This window comes from Amphiura filiformis, chromosome 1 (assembly GCF_039555335.1).
Source record: "Amphiura filiformis chromosome 1, Afil_fr2py, whole genome shotgun sequence".
Lineage (NCBI taxonomy): Eukaryota > Metazoa > Echinodermata > Ophiuroidea > Amphilepidida > Amphiuridae > Amphiura > Amphiura filiformis.
Window position 1 is genome coordinate 39,231,824 of NC_092628.1, and position 21,667 is coordinate 39,253,490.

Consider the following 21,667-nt stretch of genomic DNA (forward strand, 5'->3'; position numbering starts at 1 on the left):
CTTCCTGGTTAACAATCGCCTCAGTTGAATTGCGTTAAATGCACACGAGAACTGTATCCAGAATTATGAAATACACGAATGATTGATACAATAACAAAACAGTTCATGCACAAATTATTTCACGATTTCCAATGTTTACACCACGGGCGAGTGACAAATCATTGGAACCAAATTCAACCAATCAGAATCTACTTACTAATGACGTCATCTGGAAGACGTGCTGCATTTAATAAAGTTTAAAAAACTAGTGTCAGCAGCCATTTTCTAAGTATGGGTACGCGTCCAGAATTGGGGCAGAAAGTGGAGTATTTCCACGATTATGCCCAGCGCGCAGCACGCACAGGTAATGCCAAACTTTCTTTGCTTCGTTTTAAACACAGTCGCATGGTTGGTGAATTTATAGACTCAAAATTTACGAGTCTTACTGTCTATTAAAAATTAAAATATAAGCAATCAATGAGTGAATGACCGGGTCCGGGCGGGATCGCGGACTCGACGTACATGGATCGAATCATGGGTTCCTACAGTCACCCATGGAAAACAGGGTACTGAAAACCAGTACAGCATGTTAATATCCGGGGTTAATATGGGCCATGAGTTAGTTTGTTTACATTGCAGTAATCAGGGTCGGATCCAGGAATTTTTGATAAAGGGGGCGCCTTTTGGTCGACGAAGAAAAAAATGTGTTAAAGGGGGTTACCCCCTCGAAAACTCAACGGTTTTGGCCCATTGTTTGCTGTTCATGGCCGAATTTGTTCCTTTTTTTTAATTTCTTACAATTTTTGTATTTTTAAGTTACCGCGCCTTTGCTAGTCAAAAAATAGAGGGCGCGCGGCTGCGCCCCCTAAATCCGCCCTGGTAATTCCCTCAGAATAATCAATACAGATTCCAAACAGATAAAACTTACCTCAAATCAGTTTTAGTTGAAGGGTTATACAGTAACAGCACATCTGGTCATTCTGGATTTATTAAGTGTTCATGTTACACAAGCTCAGCATTTTATGGCATAACATAATCCATGATAATAAAAGTATCCAACTCGCCAAGCCAAGTAAGGTCCTGACCATCTAAAAGAACATGGTGATATGCAAAGACAAGGTTACCTGCCCAAATCCTAGTACATAAACATTTAGTAATTGTTGGTATTTAGTTCCTACACAAATTTGCCAGTTGACCAGGCCAACGCTATGGACCTTAAAGTTAATAACTCAAAATTGACATGACATTGAATTTTATTTGCTCAATTTCATACCAAAATCAAGGAAAACATGGTCTTGTTATTGCAAAATATCATGGAATGGCATGACTCAGTGACTTTCTGCTCATTGATAATGTTATAAACTTGATTGAATAAGACTAAGATGCCAATAGAGGTTATCCGTGTTCTATAAGCTGCATATCCTACCAACGACTGCTATACCTTGTTTAGGACTTTCAAAAGAAGTACCTGCATGTGCAACCATGATTGTTTCAAAATAGCCCGCCAAGAGTCATGCAGGTAACTCCGAGGTCATGCATTGAATTGTTTTGAATAAGGAATACTACGGGAATCGGCGCCTTTTGTTAGAAGTCACACATGAGTAAAGTGGATAACCTCTATTGATATCCTTTGTATTTGAGTTCTCAGTTGATGGTATTAGAACTGTCATGAAGGTAAACATTGAAAGAAATGTCAACAAAACATGCTAGGTACTACAGAACTCTATGCCTGTGTGTGTGTGTCTGAGGGCCGATGACACACATTCGATGGGTGTAGACTCGACGACATGACGTGAGTCGTATACACATACATTTCAATATAGACCTGCCTGCATGCCTTCGCCTTCGGTACTGACATTTATAATATAAATGTTAAAGATACCGAGTTACAGTTACTGGAACTAGTAACATTTAAATTAATATAGTCCTGCCAGCAAATATCATGAGCATGTAGTGCCGTACTATTTATACGCTGCCTTTCGTATTCGCAGAGGAGGACAATATCAACCTCGTTTGTTTACAAACAGAGAGGTAGACAAAGGGCCTGTCAATTCAAAACTGTTCCGCTTGTCCAAATACTCAAGTATCAAAAGGATGGTCCACAATAGAGTGATTCACGCAACATGTTTTAAATATAGGGCCTACCATTAGTGTTAATTTTCCTCGTCTTTGGAATGCACTTCCAGTGTCCATCAGGGATCAGTTTGTTTTACATAAAAGTATGAGGCCATTCAAAAGCCACCTAAAACACATTTTATTGAAATGACTATGCAAGAGCTGGAGCTGGACTCCTAAATTTTTCTGATATTGTAGCTGAAATATGTGTAATGTGTTATTTATTAATATTATAAATGTGCAATATTTATGTTTTGATTTCACTTGTCTCGGTGGGTTGGAGGGGTCACGCCCCACTGGGTGATAGTGTTCGCGCTCCTGGCTCCTCCTGGCTAGCCCACCGGGACAATCTTTTATAATTTTTATTTTATGATATGCTTTGTGTATGTGTATTTTTGATGTATTTTTAGCCAGTTATGTAAATAAATAAATAAACATGAATAGGGGATTAAAAAAACTGTGAAGTAGGACCATGTGCTTCTTTTGTCCAATTTGGCATCAGGATTTCAAATTATGGAAACAGTTCAGACCCAGAACACGATCATGTCAGAAATTAACATTTTTTTCTGGGTCTGGTTGAAGGTATGGGATGTGCCATGGTTTGGGGGTACCTTTTCAGCAATTTTGGTATATCGATGGTTGGGTTTTCAGTGGAGACCAATGCGCCCAATTGGGCACATTTGGGCAAAAGTGACCCTAAAACCGCGGCAAATTTGGGTGCTTTTCAGATGAGCGTCAAAAATTGGTATACTGATGGGTGGCAAAAACAACAAAAAGTAGGTATAGAGAAAGTCAGCAACCGAAAGTCTGTGCGGCACATCCCCGTAAATGTTTTTTTTTAAGACGACCCACCCCGGAAAATTAGAAGCTGCTGCGCATGCCTTCAGGAGCTTTATAAATTCTAACCCGAGAGCCTGAGCTTGCTGGACATGTACAATAAAAAATTGGTGAGTTCAAAGAGCAAAAAAATAGTCTTCAGGCACCATAGAGTCTGATGCTGAGGCTAGAAGCTGACCTACTATTTAAAGAGTGTGATCGGAAATTGGGTAACATTTGGTGAAAAAATAGGATTTATTCAAGTTTCCATAAAAAATGGTTTTAATTTGGTGGAAAGGATTATATTTTAATAATCTAAAAGAAAAAAGAAAAATTTGTCGCAAATTTTGTGTTTTCCGTGCCGCTAAAGTTGCGTGCATTATTTGTATCGTGAGGGACGGACACTATGTTGCATTATTATGAAAATAAACACAGCCAAAAAAGAAAGTCTCCAGTAGTTCCATCCCCATTTAATCAGATTCTGATGTGTTTATGGAAACATAATTTATATAATAATTTTCAATACACTTTCCTTCGAAGATTGATACCAAATTTGATATCAAAAGTTTAATCATCATTCATGAGCAAAGGAACCGTTGTTTGGAAATTTGTGCAATTTTAAAAATGACAAATTACGAATTGACCACGCAAAAGTAAATGCATGGTATCAGCGTATTATGTGGCCCGAAGCAACCCGTACAGGAATCATTATACACTTGCCATGCTTGCCTGCGCACAATTAAAAGAGCGGGGTATTTGATTTGCATTTTGACATGCATGGGCAAACCTTTAATGACAATGAATTTAGACCTCTCAGATGCATGTAGATGTGTAGATGTAAAATACTTTTTTATAATGTCGTAAAAGAAGCCATTGCAGATAATGTTGTGTGAATGCTGAAAACGTATTGAAAATAATTTGTCTCATTACTTATTTTGAAGTCTGCGCAAACTGTTTAGAACTTGAACTCAATCAATCTCCTGGTAAAGAACTTTACAACAACGCCGAAATGTGTGTAACAGCTACACATGATACAACCCGACATGTTATACCCCATTTGAAATTCCCGCAGTCACAAACAGTCACGCTTTGTCGATTAACCTGCCGGCCTATTCAGGCGACGTAATTCTTGGCACACACGCTAGCTCCGCCGCGTGATACAACTGCCTATGTCATTTTTAAAATTGCAAGAATTTCCAAAGAAAGGTTCCCATGCTCACGATGATTAAACTTTTCATATCAAATTTGGTATCAATCTTCGAAGTAGAGTGATACATAGAAAATTATTATATAAATTATTTTGCCATAAACTCATCAGAATCTGATTAAATGGGGATGGAACTACTGGAGACTTTCTTTATGCCTCCACCGCGAGGCATACTGTTTTTGCAATGTCCGAGCTTCCGTGCTTCCGTCCGTCCGGATGCTGTATCTCGGGCATGGATGGGCGGATTGACTTCAAATTTTCAGGATAGGTGGGTCATCGTCAAAAACTCTGGCTACTTTTTTTTGGGTGGGGTTCAAGGTCATATACTGAGGTCAAAGGTCATTTGAGGTCAAATTACTAAAAACTGTCGTATGGGCATGAAACTTGGTGGGTACAGTCAACTTTTAGAGTCAATTTTTGGAAGGTCATTTTGGGGTCATCCGGGGTCACCCAGGGGTCATCTAAGGTCAAATTAATAAAATTGGTCGTATGGGCATGAAACTTGGTGAGTGCAGTCAACATTTAGAGCCAAATTTTTGGAAGGTCATTTTGGGGTCATCTGGGGTCACCCAGGGGTCATCTAAGGTCAAATTACTAAATATTGTCTTATGGGCATGAAACTTGGTGGGTACAGTCAACATTTAGAGTCAATTTTTGGAAAGTCAATTTTGGGGTCATCCGGGGTCACCCATGGGTCATCTAAGGTTAAATTAATAAAATTGGTGGTATGGGCATGAAACTTGGTGGGTACAGTCAACATTTAGAGCCAAATTTTTGGCATGTCATTTTGGAATCATTCGGGGTCACCCAGGGGTCATCTGAGGTCAAATTACTAACAATGGATTTGTACACATTTAAATCGCCCCATGGTGGAGGCATCCCAATCGACGCCTTGCGTCGAAAACCGCGACGTTTCTAGTTTTTGGCTGTGTTTACTTCTCTTAGGAAGAGATTATATGCTATTGTCAATTTTTGTTTACAGATTATTAGTACAACCCTTGCTACAGGAAATATCAATGAGATTTTTAATTGGATGTCTTCCAGAAGATAGGAGGGGTCATGGAAGGTGAACCCTAGAAATTTTGTCCGTCCCTCACGGATAAAAATAAAAAAAAGTTTTTTCTCTGAGAAACATTTCAAGGAATTAAATTAGCATATACCCTATCTATCAATATTAGTGCTCACCTTACTAGAGATAAAGAAACTAAAATTCCAAATCTTTAAATCTAAGAGTTATTAGTCCTTAATTAATGTGAGGGACGGACATGTCCGTCCCTCACACTAACTTATTTTGGATGTACAGGTACCAATGTATGTTGAGTGAAAATATTTTTGTTTACATATCAATAGTGCAACCCCTGCCGCATGAAATATCAATGAGATTTTTAATTAGATGTCTTTCAGAAGAGAGTTGGAGGTCAGTGAATGCTAGAAATTGTGTCTGTCCCTCACGGATAAAAATCCAAAAAAGTTGTTTCTCTGAGAAATATTCTAAGGAATTAAAATAGCATACATCCTATCTATCAATATTAGTGTTCACCTTACTAGAGATAAAGAAACTAAAATTACCAATCTTTAAATCTAAGAGTTATTAGTCCTTAATTAATTAAGGGACCGACATGTCCGTCCCTCACACCAACTTATTTTGGATGTACAGGTACCAATGTATGTTGAGTGAAAAAATTTGGCCACTAAATATTAAACCCAATTCTTCTGCCCAGTCAGAGAGTCTGTCTAAAACAAATTCAGGCCAATCCCAGAAGGTCATGCTCCCAAATATTTGGAATTGACGGTCCTGTTGCTAAAAAAGAGGGTCTGTCCGTCCCTCACACCAACTTATTAAAATTGATATTATTGTAAATTACTGCTTCTTTATCAGTAAAACTATAATTGGGTATTGAAAACAAACATCATGAAGTAAAACTTCTGTGTAATTTGAAATTAAAAGTGAAATACACACTGAATAAGATATTTAGGCCATCATATGTCCGTCCCTCACAGACAAGCTGTCCGTCCCTCACACTATATTTAGGGGGTATAATCATATGATATTTCCACTGAACTTGAAGTATTTTGACAACTGCATTTCATTTAGATGTCAAGGATAGCATTAGTGGTGGATTTGGAGAAATCTTGCCAAATTTGAAATTTTGTAACATTTTGTCCGTCCCTCACATAGAAAATGTCTGTCCCTCACATAAACTTTGGACCAGTTTCATAGACGCCTTGAAAACAAACTGAGTCAAATTTTTGGAGAGATGGAACATTACTCTTTCATGAAAAGTATATATTGATTAAACATGTGTATAAGTTTCAATAGAAAACTTGAAGATGTAACTAATGGTGGTGATTGCTTATTCTATTGATTTCCTTCCCTCACACATGAAAATTTTGTATAGTGAAATAATTGATGCACATGTGGCAACATTTTCATGCATGAAATAACTATTGGTTGAAGGGTTATATATTAACCTAACTTAAAGGAATAAGTTTTAACAAGGGTTAATTAAACACAGCAATTAATCTATTGATGTCTGTCCCTCACGTGAGGGACGGATTCCGATCACACTCTAAACTAAACCCCTCAGTTATGGTGGCGCTTTTCCCACAATCCTTTCCAGTCTTAGATTCAACTTCATAGCAAAGTGCATGTTTCAAGTCTATGAACAAGAACGGAAGGATTGATCCTATACGCAGGTGTTGATCGTAAATATGCCCAAATAGAGCACCTTGTGACCTAATCCAAACTCTGTGAATCGTTGGCCCTGTTGATGTGCGCAAATGCCACCTGCCGGGTCTCCAGGGTCGGTGTCATAGGCGTAAAACCAGGGTTTAAAAACATGAACCAGTCCAAAGGAATTTGCAAAGGAATCGCACACAAGAAGAAAAACTACCCCAAGTATGTAAGAGCTCCAAAAACATATGTAACCCAGTTTTACACAAATTTTACATGAAATTGATACTCTATTCATGTTAGGTACTGTGAAAATATGTGAATCTTTATACCCCTCCCTTGCCATTACAGTGGCCCCCCTGGTGGTTGCTCAGACTGATATTCTCCGAATTTGGACATTCGGTATAAAAATCTGACTGGGGAGAAGATACACACTTCCCAAACACCTGGGCTGCACTATAATTTTTTGCATAAAGCCAAGTTCCTTTTCAGTGTTTATGTGCATGACCTCAAGTGTGTGCATTGGACCTTGTGCAAACTAATACATGCTGGATGGCAGCAATTGTCATGTCACAATTCCAAGTCATTTTTTGAATACCGATCTAAATGTATGACTCCGAAACTACTGAAAAATGTATTCTTTTTGATTTTCTCACAAAATGTTTTTAGTAAAACAATTCTGTGATTATAATCTTTGGTTCATTTGTTCATTTGTGTTTCAGAAAGATTAGTTTTGTATCCACTGTAAATTAAAAAAACTTTAATCATATAAAGGCTTGCTTACTTTTCATAAATTATACTCAAATATTATGTTTTATTACTTTCAGATCAAAATGCAGCAGTCATCTGCATGTTGAAGCGTTGCTGGCCGTACATTAAGGCAGAAGAGGAATGCGCCATGACTCTATCAGGCCAGCAGCATATGCTTAAGGCGACCATAGCTGTGGAGAATTCCATCATCGATGCATATGCTTCTGGCCTGACAGAGTCTGGGGCATACCTCTCCACTTTTCAAGTGGGACAGAGGTATGTAGTACATAGATCAGGGATTCTCAACTTGTAAAAATGTCAAGAATTTTCACATCTACAAGAGGGAGGCCATATACAATGTAGCAAAAATAACCCAAAAATATTGGATTTGCATGATTTTGCTCTCATAAATGGTAGAGTGGCTATGATCACCCGTACCCATAGATCCACTCTGATCCACCCTGAAAAGCCGTTAGGAAAATACGCTTAATGCATTGTATAATTGCACGGGCACTCACTCTGCGTACTACGTGCAGTGCTTTCGCGCGCCGCGTAAGATTGATTCATTTTTCTTGCGGGTATTTTTCAACATTTTTAGTGTCGATTTTGTTATAAAAATAGCAAAAATCACGGCATTTTTTTCTCATGTATGAAATAGGTTAAATAAATGCGTATCACTTATTGCTCGAGAAATTGTACAAAATAATGCACTTGTACTGAGAAATTGATGCGTCTAATGCACTCCCCCCTTCGGGGCTCATGCATTAAACGCATTTCAACAACTCTTCCTATACCTTTGTACAGGAGCCAACCGTTGTTAATCCATGATGAATCCACACTTTTACTGTAAGCGTATACGTGAACGCGAAGCGAGACTACGCGTTACGCTAGAGCGCGTAAAATTCGTCATGCCTGGAACATGTGTGCGTATTCAAGCTTTACAAGTTGAATTCAATATTTTTTCTGGCAGCGGCTAAACATGCAGTTTTATTCTGTAGTTTTATTGCCGATATCAACAGAGAAATCATCGAAGATTTTGTAAGGCTGAGGGGCAATGATTGACTAACATTCCTCATGAAATAATCATGTGAATTATACGATCTTTTGCTTCTTTTCGTTGTTGAAAGGATTCAATCATGTTTCACCGTTGTTCATCACCGTTTAACAACTTCGCGTCCGGCGCGTCTGCGTGGTTTACTTATTTCTCGGGCAGCTAAAGCTGCCCTCGCGAAATAAACCACGCAGACGACGCGACAAGCATCGTTATTAAACGGTGATGAACAACGGTGAAACATGATTGAATCCCTAAATCAACATCTCAGTATGTGTGCATTATTGTGTACAATTTCACTCTCAACAAGTGATACTCATGTATTAACCTATAATTAGCAGTCTAACATTTTCTCTGTGATCTGCTTCATCCTGGACAATTTATGCTGCTACATTGTACTTTACCAAATTCAAGAAAGACAACCTGATCAAAGTGGACATAAATTTATACCAGATGGTATTGGTATAATGGGCATTGGTTATACATGTTGTAAGTTGCAATTCACAAAACACAATAGCTAGCAGTTATTTCAGGACCACTATATATTATTTTCAATTTCAGGATGTACACCCGCTACTTGGAATTTGGAGATTTGGTAGGAGTCACTAAAGCCATCTCTAAGGACCTCTCAGAAAATCTGATGTATGAGGTCATGACTTCTACAGATCTCCAACACAGGAGGCAGCGCAGCTCAGGTAATAGATTCTATGTGTTTGTTTCACAAATTTTTTTCCTCATCTAGTTGATATATTCTGCACCAAATAGTCAGTTGGCGATCATATTGACTATTGGAGATACACATGTCTGTAAAAGCTCAGTAACTTTCATTCAGAAAATGAACTTGCATCAACATGTGACAGTGAAGGTGTATCACATATAATGTAAATAATTTTATATTACTCAATAAGAACAGCGAATGTACATATAAAAAAGTTTTCAACCTTGAAAAGTAAAACTGCTAAACCATTTTCTTTGTCACTGTAATCTACTAAATAATGTACAAAATGTAAAAGATGCCCTGAAGTTGGAAAATATTTTTTAGGTCTTCATCCTTTTTTATACTCCAAACTTTACATCTATATTATATAATTCAGTCCTTTCCTTAAGTCGGCCACAACATACCCAGGAATACATGTACCAGAATATACCCAGGAATACCTGTTGTAAATGTAATCACTTTGTAGTTTATATGCATTGATTATCTAAATTATGTGAAAGTAAACCCAACAGGTCTGCCTTTTAAATGTATCACTATCTTAGTTTAATAGTTTGTCTGAGAGCCCTTATCAAGTTGAACGCTTATGCAGAATATGCCTATTTTTAGGTTTATTTTTATTTTGTTATAAAAGCAGATTCACAAGTCACATCAACGAGGCAACATTCAATTAACCAGGGAGGAAGTGGAAAACTGGCAACTCTGTGCCCTTGATATCTTTATCATGCGGGTTAGCAATGGCATTGGCATGTGAAGATAAAAGTCTTCAGAAAACCTACTCACACTGATTAACACTGAGTTTTGAATTGCATCACCCTCTGGATTACAAATTAAGTGGAGTTAAAATACTATTCCACAGAAGTGAAATAGTATCGGATCCTACAGATAAAGAGAAGGAGGTAATGCCCATGAAGTTGTTACTCCATGGTTGCGGATAAAGAGATGAATTAAAATTACATGTAAATAGACTTGATAGTTGTCTCTTGAGGATACATCAACATTAGTCATTGGTCTACCATTACCAAGTCATAGTTAATATCAATAGTTCTGGGCCATGTTGACTTCATCTTACGTTACCCTCAATTATTTTGTTTGTACCTTTGTCTGCCAAATGTACGTGAATTTGAAACCATACATACTGGCATATATAAGTATGATGTATGGAAGATAAATAATATGGGTGATACCCAGGACTGTTGATTCTCATATTTTTTATTTCCAAGTTTGCTCCAATGTTAACATGCTTGATACCCATATTTTCTGTCAAGACAGAGACTATTACGTACATTTGTATTGACCAAATTTACTTTTTTGTTAACTCTGTAGGTGCAGATTCATCAACGCCATTAGGGAGAAAGTGGGACAGAATCACACAGTCCAACAAGTATTCTGTCAATAATACTGCGACTCAGCTGACGTCCCTCCCTAGTGGCCAGTGCATAAAGCACCTGGGCCTGTTGATCTTCCTCAAGAAGAAACAGGTGAGTCTGACTTTGTCAAATTCCCATGACTTTCAATTTGCCCATGGCATATTCAGTGACGCACTTACCACAATTAATGAGTATTTGATTCATGGCATTCCATCGCAAGCCACACGTAAGTATTTTCTTGATTATGTACATGAATTCAAAGATGAGGATATTTCATTGTCTCGTCAAGCACTTATCATTAATTCTTTATCAAATGATTCTGCCCCAGGTCGTCGGGATGGGTTAGGTGTTCATTCTTATCTTTCCACAGGGGACCGTGTTTTGGGTGACAAAGATGTTGTCAACTCAAAATACATACCTACATCAGCTAGAAATAGGGTTTTATATTTCTTCAGGTTAGGCAGATATGATGATGTTTTGAAATTAGTAGGAGTAGCCGATGTTGCAAGTACAAGCACCAGCAAAAGAGCTGTTGCACAGGGGCTATCAAGAACCAAAAAGATCAGGTCTGATGATGTCCCTGAAAGCAACATGCCTCCTCACATAGGTGATAATTTTCAACAAAATTCTGATCCTGTCAAATCGTGTAATGATGCCACCCCATTCATGAGATTTGTACAACACATTATATCTGATTGTGGTATGTTCCAATGGCGTGTACATGCTCTTGATTTAGACATCGTCGTAATGAATGATGTCAATCTCGAGGCAGGTACATTCCATAAGAATAAATTCGTTCACATATGGCGATGGAAATGTGGACAAGGTAATGTTTCGTATACATGTAATTGTCACATGCAGATGGTCATGAGTGCCATTAATATCAGCAACAAGTGTTGCCATGTCCGTTTTATGACAGAGTTTGTGGATCCGATGTATGATTTGTTATTTAACGATTCTGCTAGGATACCGCAAACCCATATTTTATGTAAACTGATGAAGTCTAAACAGGGGCTAAATATCCCAGTTCTTAGGGTCGACAGTGATAGTACTTTTCATAGGTTCTCTGTGTTATCTCCTAACATGAGATCCTGTGCCATTGTGACCCTTCAAGGACAGAGGTTTTCGTGCTTGAATGGGAAATGCCTTGCTTCAGCTGGCCACACAAGGAAGCCCAAGGATATAAGCAACCCTCTCAATTGTGAGCACCTGAAATCATTGAGTAATCACAGGGAACAGTGGAAGTTGTTTACTGTTGATAATGATGATGATGATGATGATGATGATGTTACTGTTACTCCTTCTCATGATACTGATGAGGAGAATGTAGAAGATGACCCTGTAGAAGCCTCAGCTCCAGGGCACTTTGATACTAATACAGGTCTGTGGTCATATGATTGCATTAGTACGCATCAACCAACATCAGAAAATGACCCTGTCCTGCTGAAATCAAGATTGGGCAGACTCCAGTTATGTGTCACTCAACAGTTAGGCCAATTAAGTGTTACACAACAGTTAGACCAAACTGATGATCAATTTCATTCACTGTCACCACATCTTGACATAAACTTGATATGTAAATGTGGCAGTAAATACTTTGATGATGAACATCCTGATGGAGTTATAAGAAAAAGATACAACCATGCTACATCTCTTTTTACAGATGTAGGTGTCATTAAAGTGTGTATATATGACCGTGAGTGTCTCAATGGAAAAACTGAATGTCGTATAATGTACTCAGGTGAGCAGGATGCTCTTCATATTTTGTCAAGCCATACAGCGGGGGGAGATGAAGTAGGGTGGGATTTTGTTAATCATGTAACAAACTCTTCTATGTCACTTACCGGATACTGTTCAATCATGTCATCACGATATCCGAAAGACACTGAATTTATGAGTCGTCAAACTTTTACCGATTTTATTTTTTCGTGGTTAGCCAATTTCAAAATTGATTTCCGCAAAAGCTGCTCAGTGTGTGGCACCAATCCCAAAGTTCTAGCCTGTGATGGAACTAAGATTGGAATGTTTGCAAGGTATTCTTCTGTTTCTTCAATTGAAACACCTACATGTGAGGAAGTGATCCAGCAGCAACATAGCCGGACAGGTCGGCAGTTTTTTTCTTATTCTAAAAATGCTAATTCTCATATTAAGCAAGCAAATACTCTTGCTCAGCAGGATTTACTCTATCTTGTTTCAAGATGCCTGGGTCAGTCAGAAAACAAAAATTCAGAAAGAAGTGAAGATGACAGAAAAGCACATATTATGTCTCAAACTCCAGAGAAGTGTCAACCACTGATGAAATCATACATCAATCAAGATTATGATATTGATGTGTTACACGCTCTACACCCTATTATGAAATTTCTTGCAACAAGTTATCCCCTATCGTCTCTTATAAATTATCGTTTTCTGGATCATTTATCTACTGCTCTCAACAATCCAAATGACCAGAATATCCTTTCTTTAAGTATGCACCTCCCAGAAATATTCAAATTACTCCAGGTAGCTACCAAACAATCAGAATTACATGCAGGTGAGATTATTGAATTTTGAAATACCTGATGGATTCCATTTTGACCATCCACCGATCTGATAAGCAACCATGTGATGCAACTACCATCATTGAGCATTACAATCCAGCAGAGCAGGGACGTGCTTATTATTTCACCGACCATGGGGGGAGGGTAAGAGAAATGCCAATATACTCATGCAATGACAAAGACAATAAGCAGAAAACTTGTAAAAAGGTCTACTATGATTCGTCAAAAGGAGGAACAACATTTCTTTTTCTTTGGTTTTGTCCACTTCATGGACACTGTTATGGTTTTCACATTGTTCCTTCAAGTGAAGGACGCAAAGATCCTTTTTCATCTGCATTTTTGTTTATGGAAAACCCTCCAGCTGAAGTATTTTATGACTTCAGCTGCCAATTAGAGGAATATTGTTTGAATCGAGAGCCTTCTTTCTGGCGTGAATGTCGATTTTTTCATGATATTTTTCATGGGTTTTCACACAAATGTCCCAATGTATACTCTTCAAAAAGAGTTCCAACACTTAACTCTGGGGTCAACACTGAGATATGTGAGCAGTTTAATTCATTTCTTCAAAAAATTAAATATAGTGCCAGATCTATGAGCCAAGAGCATTTTGTGTTTTACCTCCAGTTTTTCATTCATCTATGGAATGAAAAGAAGCAGAAGCAGCTGGAAAAGGAACAGAAAGCAGCACATGCATTTCTCTTGTAATTGTTGTCTGTGGATTGCCAAATGCGCACTCGCCGGCATCTCGGCACACTGTATCAGATACTCCATGATCCATGTAGCAGCTATCTCTGGGTATAAATTGGATCCCATTGTTATATAAGAATGTATAAAAAATATATATATAGGTGCTACCTTACAAACTCCAGATGTACATCCCTACCCTAACCAAACTTGATTCTTCTCCATGGGAATATTGATAACATTCTTGATACATGTACATAAAGATGGTCAACCCAGTAAGTTCTGCCTCAACTTTTGTAACTTCTGTTTTTTTTTCTTCAAGAGTATAAAGACTTAGAATGTCACCTACAAATATGGAAAAATGTATGTTAACCAAAAGGACTACTCTTTTATTTATTGACAAGTTTAATTGGACTTAATCAGTGCATGGACCCTGAAATGATGATGCATCTAATGTGCCAACCTTGCAGGGGCCGGTGTTGGTGCATTTGAACTTCATTATCTCAGGACGTATACACTGATTATTACAAATTTTGCCTCTCATCAAGTAAAAGAGTTTTATAGTTTTGGTCAAAGTTTGAAGAGAGCATGCTACTTGTCATTTAATATTCACAAACTTGATTGGTATTCCAGGACGAGGTTTAAAAATGAAACTTGTAACTTTCTGACTCCTTTACTTATTGAAAAGTTTAATTGGACGTAATCAGTGCATGGGCCCTGAAATGATGATGCATCTAATGTGCCAACCTTGCAGGGGCCAGTGTTGGTGTATAGAACTTCATTATCTCAGGACGTATACACTGATTATGTACAAATTTTGCATCTCACCAAGTAAAAGAGTTTTATAGTTTTGGTCATTTGAAGAGAGCATGCTATTTGTCATTTAATATTCACAAACTTGATTAGTATTCCAGCACAAGGTTTAAAAATGAAACTTGTAACTTTATTGAAAAGTTTAATTGGACGTAATCAGTGCATGGGCCCTGAAATGATGATGCATCTAATGTGCCAACCTTGCAGGGGCCGGTGTTGGTGTATTTGAACTTCATTATCTCAGGACGTATACACTGATTATGTACAAATTTTGCCTCTCATCAAGTAAAAGAGTTTTATAGTTTTGGTCATTTGAAGAGAGCATGCTACTTGTCATTTAATATTCACAAACTTGATTAGTATTCCAGGACGAGGTTTAAAAATGAAACTTGTAACTTTCTGACTCTTTTACTTATTGAAAAGTTTAATTGGACGTAATCAGTGCATGGGCCCTGAAATGATGATGATGCATCTAATGTGCCAACCTTGCAGGGGCCGGTGTTGGTGTATAGAACTTCATTATCTCAGGACGTATACACTGATTATGTACAAATTTTGCCTCTCATCAAGTAAAAGAGTTTTATAGTTTTGGTCATTTGAAGAGAGCATGCTATTTGTCATTTAATATTCACAAACTTGATTAGTATTCCAGCACGAGGTTTAAAAATGAAACTTGTAACTTTCTGACTCCTTTACTTATTGAAAAGTTTAATTGGGCGTAATCAGTGCATGGGCCCTGAAATGATGATGCATCTAATGTGCCAACCTTGCAGGGGCCGGTGTTGGTGTATTTGAACTTCATTATCTCAGGACGTATACACTGATTATGTACAAATTTTGCCTCTCATCAAGTAAAAGAGTTTTATAGTTTAGTCAAAGTTTGAAGAGAGCATGCTACTTGTCATTTAATATTCACAAACTTGATTAGTATTCCAGGACGAGGTTTAAAAATGAAACTTGTAACTTTCTGACTCTTTTACTTATTGAAAAGTTTAATTGGATGTAATCAGTGAATGGGCCCTGAAATGATGATGCATCTAATGTGCCAACCCTGCAGGTGCCGGTGTTGGTGTATAGAACTTCATTATCTCAGGACGTATACACTGATTATGTACAAATTTTGCCTCTCATCAAGTAAAAGAGTTTTATAGTTTTGGTCATTTGAAGAGAGCATGCTATTTGTCATTTAATATTCACAAACTTGATTAGTATTCCAGCACGAGGTTTAAAAATGAAACTTGTAACTTTCTGACTCCTTTACTTATTGAAAAGTTTAATTGGACGTAATCAGTGCATGGGCCCTGAAATGATGATGCATCTAATGTGCCAACCTTGCAGGGGCCGGTGTTGGTGCATTTGAACTTCATTATCTCAGGACGTATACACTGATTATGTACAAATTTTGCCTCTCATCAAGTAAAAGAGTTTTATAGTTTAGTCAAAGTTTGAAGAGAGCATGCTACTTGTCATTTAATATTCACAAACTTGATTAGTATTCCAGGACGAGGTTTAAAAATGAAACTTGTAACTTTCTGACTCTTTTACTTATTGAAAAGTTTAATTGGATGTAATCAGTGCATGGGCCCTGAAATGATGATGCATATCTAATGTGCCAACCTTGCAGGGGCCGGTGTTGGTGTATAGAACTTCATTATCTCAGGACGTATACACTGATTATGTACAAATTTTGCCTCTCATCAAGTAAAAGAGTTTTATAGTTTAGTCAAAGTTTGAAGAGAGCATGCTACTTGTCATTTAATATTCACAAACTTGATTAGTATTCCAGGACGAGGTTTAAAAATGAAACTTGTAACTTTCTGACTCTTTTACTTATTGAAAAGTTTAATTGGACGTAATCAGTGAATGGGCCCTGAAATGATGATGCATATCTAATGTGCCAACCTTGCAGGGGCCGGTGTTGGTGTATAGAACTTCATTATCTCAGGACGTATACATTGTCCCTTTTTAATTTTGAGCCAAACAAATGGTAAAACAAAGAAAATTGCTATTTCATTCCAGTGCCTACTATGAGCGTATTAGCTCACCGATTGTATTATTATCTTGAATATTGACGTAGCTTCACACAGCTAGGATGAAACAAACAAGACGTAAGAGGAATAGTGATATGTACACAGTTTGTAAGTCACTGATTCAATGATTCAATACTACATGCACACAATGTGTTTAGCCACCATTGGATCTTGGAACTCTGAATAAAAGCGTAGATCTCCGGTTTTATTATAAAAAATTTGAATTGTAAGTAATCAAAGTACTTCAGGCTTAGTCTTTCACAAGGTATTTTAGTACACCATTGGGCATTTCAATCATGCAAAAAGTAGAAATTCAACAAAATAAAGGGCATCGTTGTGAAGCAAATCACACATAATATGGCTTTATTTCTTAAGTTCTTCTATATCTTGGAGTAATTTTCATGGGTAGTGTATAATATTTGCAAAAACAGAGAGTCGATGCAGAACTTTTTTAATGGCCCTTTGTAATATGTGACCCGGCAGCACAAATGAGCCGTAAATTCCCTAAATTGTATTCTGAGTTACGGTGTAAATGTGTACGAAGGTCGTATTCATCGGTAACTTAAGCTGACGCGACATCAGTCTCATTTTGATAGTCAAAAACTAATCAATAATCCTATTGTTGAAGTGGATAATAAGCTTCTACCTTAGATGGCTATAGAACTTTTAATAGCTCTGATCTTTGTTTGCTTTTGCTAAATCCTGTTCAAGTGGTGGGTTACCAGGCATTGTATTTTGTACAGGTATGCATAACCAACTTTCTTAAACCTCGTTGACTTGGGGATGATTTGAAATGACCGCCAATTATGATTGTTTGATATTTATTGCCAGCAATGTGGAAAAAGAGACACATGTAAAAACGTAAAAGCTATAATTTTGTTGAAGGAGCAAAGTTTAACAAACCATAACCCCGCTTCTGGACATCGTTTGAAGTCAAATGATATACCATTTTTAAGTTTATGATGTTTATTTTTTAAACATGAAATAAAACAAAATTGACCGGGGGAGGAATTTACGGCTCATTCGCCGTGAACGGTCACATATGTAATCGTAAAAATCACTTTTAATCGGATGGCAACGTTTCCACAGTAGTTTTGTAGGCAATGAGAGCACACCACACACAAACCAAATAGCGTTCTGAATACGAGGAATGTCCTGATATTGGCCCCACACATATGGGCTTATGTAATATCATCCAGAGAGTTGCATGTCTGCCTGCCTGGTTGTTTGTTTGGCTGCCTGTCCAGGCGGAAGCAAATTCATTAATATACTGTGCAACCGTTGACGCAATAACCAATCACCTTCAAACTTGGTATGGTAATAGGATATGATAGCCTGATGTGCTGTATAGTTTTTTATCAGGTTATTTGCATATTTATGAATATTAATGAGCTTATTTGTATATTTGATATTTTCGTTAATCCACGCTGCAGCTTGAACGCAAACTTGGTGCAGTGATTGGATATGGTGGCCTGATGTGCTATATAGTTTTGTGTCATGTTATTGGCATATTTCTGAATATTAATGAGCTGATTTGCATATTTTAGCTACATTTTCATTAATCTACACTGCAGCTTAAACGCAATAACTGATCAACTTCAAACTAACTTAGTATGGTGATAGTATATGGTGGCCTGATGTGCTGCATAGTTTGTGTGAATGTTATTTGCATATTTCTGAATAATAATGAGCTTATTTGCATATTTGTATTACAAACTTTTATTATTTATGGTTAATTAGTAAAAATTGATATTTTTATACATGTAGCTAAATAAATTTAAAAAAAGTAAAATTTGGATTTATAAAGCGCCTTTCTCCAGATCTTAGAGGACTCAAAGTGCTGTAATTTCGCTGCAATGGTGAATCATCACAATCAGATTGTATCAACTAGGCCAGTTGCTGCCGAACGGCGCACACCTATCCGCATTTAGATTGTAACATCCACCAATATCTGTGCAGCTCCCCAAATTCCATTGGGTGAAGGAAGTTGTTGATAACCAAATAAAGAACTAATCACTGATTTTTGCGATACAGGAGGAAATCGGAGATCCCGGAGAAAACCTGCGAGAGCAAGCATGGAATCGGGACAAACCAAGTGCACATGAGTCCTTGGGCTACGCTGTGGCCTGAACGCGGATCCTCAGTGGTGCAAGGCGAGAGAACTACCGCTGCACCAACTCGCAGTTGGGAGGAAACGCTGACTATCATTTGAAAATTTTGAAAGCTCTTGTATTGAAGATATATACATTTTTTCCAAAAAAGACCTCAAAAAATTGTAGGTTTACTTAGAGGACTGTTTATATAAAAAATATACATTTTTAATAATTTGCTGTCAATCGCTTAATTTATATCAGAAGGACATTACTCATATTCAGAATGCAATTTGGTTTGTCTGGTGTGCTCTCATGTCCCACAAAAAATACTATGCAAACGTTGCTATCCGATTCGTTAGCCAAATTGGAATATTATTAAGATGCTATGTTGCCATCAGCAGCATCATCTTTAAATTGAAAATGAGCTAGAGTACTGAAACCACCACTCCAATTTTAATGAGACTGGCATAATGTGGTACTTAAGTGTGTGAATTTATTTTACATGCTGTATGTTACATATATGTGGATCATCACTCGGCTCTTGATGAAATCTTGGTTCAAATTTCCCATTCTTAATATTACCCCCTAGCTCTAGCTAGGTGTTGGTCGATATTATCATATAGCATACACAAAGTAATTTGTATGCATCCATACATGTCCATTGACTTGCCCAAAAATAATACCTGTTTTACTCTGGTGGTGGTTTATAAAGCGTAGTCATAAATGTACTCTCGTCATCATCATGCAGTCGGCTGCGGAGCAGGCAACTACAAGCTTTCTCCAACTGCTGCGATCTTGGGCTAGTGAAGCAGTTTTGTTTGGCTGCAGCATCCCTTCAGTATTTTCCAGGAGGTGATAAACATAAGTCAAGGAGCCAAGCCATTTGAAACGACATGGCGTGTTATAAAATGTTGGCCTATATAGGTGTTTTCTATGGGTCAAAGGCAATAACTTCTGGTTGGCAAACTAAATCAATCCCCTACAGTATGGGTCAAAGGCTACATGGGTCAAATTTCAAAATTGCTTGAATCTTGTTTTAAATCTAGCCAAACTATTCCTGTACGGTCATAAGGATTCAGAAAAAGTATAGTTTGACCCAGTACAAAGGTCAAATTCTGACCTCAACCGGGGCCAATATTTTAACAAATGCTCCGATTTTAACCAAAAATGTCTAAAATTGTTCCTCTTGCAAAACGAGGTAAATTTAAAGATGTTTGCACTATCCAAGATGTTTTGTTACCTATAGGTTACGTAGCAAAATATGCAGGGTCAATAGAGCTTATCAGGGGATTGACCTCTCACCCCCGTTACCTAGGTAACAAAACATTTAAGATGGCAAACATTTCTTTATTTCAAAATGGTTTTTCAAGGGGAACAATTTGAGACATCTTTGGTTTAAATCTGAGAATTTTTAAGATGTTGAACCCTGTGGAGGTCAAAATTTCACCTTTGACCTTTTTGCTTACAACTCAAGAACCATAAGTCACATGTGGGTTATTTATACTTTTTCTGAATCCTTATGACCAGATGAATACTTTGGTGAGCTTTAAAACAAGATTCAAGCAATTTTGAAATTTTACCCCAAGTGTAGAGGATTGATTTAGTTGGCCACCCAGAAATTATTTCCCATGACCCATAGAAAACTCCTAAATAGGCCAACTTTTTATAATTCAACATGTCACTTGCTAGCAAAATATGGGGTTTGGATCCCCAAGTATTAGTGTTTGCTCTGGTGTTGGTTGATATCTAGCGTACTCAAAATAATTTGTACGCATCCATATTAACTCGCCCAAAAATAGTATATTTACTCTGGTGTTGGTCAATAAAGCATACTCAAATTGTATGAAGTTTGATGGAATATGCCTCACTGTCTTGGACATGAGTGCCAGTGCCTCCACATGCACTCTCTCCGTCAAAGACGTCAAGTGGCTGCAGTAACAGTACTCTACAAAATGCAGGTCAGTTTGTGCCCACCAGATCTGAAGGCAGTCGGAAGAACTACTCGCTCCTGCTTGTCCATGCCTTGCCATGTTCTCACAGTACCATTCTAGAACCATGTCTAATATGACAGGATCTTCATCCACACCGCAGCTCACGTTTGGAATAGCCTACCAGATGGAGTGGTCAGAGACATATCTGACAATGGCACACCATCATGTAAAAGAAGAGTACATTCACATCTTATTTCATGTGTATGATGCTTTATTACTGTACCCCTGCACTCTTGTTGTTCCTTGGTACTTGGTAGCTTAATCCTCAAAAGCTAACTGGAAGCTATACTAGGATGACTGTGAAGTGACTTCATAGCCGGTGCTGGTGCAGAAAGTGAAGAGTGAAGAAACAAACAAATCCGAACAAAACAAAGATCAGGAACTTGCAGAAATTACAGAAGCTTGGACCCTGCTGGGGGGCGTAGCATCCTGATGGTAGGCAGAGCTGAGTCCCTGAAGGCAGCAGTAGTTTGAGCAGTGACGGTGGTAGATGGTAGTTGGTCCATATCCGGATGCTTCTTGGATAGAAGGAGAATTTGTACTAATCAACTGTAGCAGCCAGGATGTTGAATTTGAACACATGATCTTGCCTTGCCTTGTTGTTTAGGAGTGGTGTGACAGAATTTGTTCTACGGTAGTCACACAAACCTTGCAGCTGCTCGCTAAACTTGCTCTAGTCGGTCCACTAGAGATGTTGTATGAGGATTCCAGACTTCGGCAGCATATTCTAAGTGAGGGTGTACCAAAGACTCGTAGGCTCTAACCTTCACATCTTTGTGGCATGGTGCGAGTGTTCTTCTGAGAAGACCTGAGAAGTGTTTGGTTGGCTTTGTTGATGA

General features: G+C 37.9%; 1 protein-coding gene across 1 annotated transcript in view; it reads left to right on the forward strand.

Annotated features, from left to right (window-relative positions):
- Nucleotides 1-257: 257 nt before the first annotated feature.
- LOC140166176 (uncharacterized) overlaps nt 258-21,667 on the forward strand; it is a 36,505-nt gene continuing 15,095 nt past the window's right edge. Inside the window, exons 1-4 of the mRNA XM_072189579.1 lie at nt 258-343; nt 7,619-7,817; nt 9,154-9,287; nt 10,634-10,788. Coding sequence (XP_072045680.1) covers nt 271-343; nt 7,619-7,817; nt 9,154-9,287; nt 10,634-10,788 — 561 coding nt within the window. The 5' untranslated portion in view covers nt 258-270. The remainder of the gene's footprint in view (nt 344-7,618; nt 7,818-9,153; nt 9,288-10,633; nt 10,789-21,667) is intronic.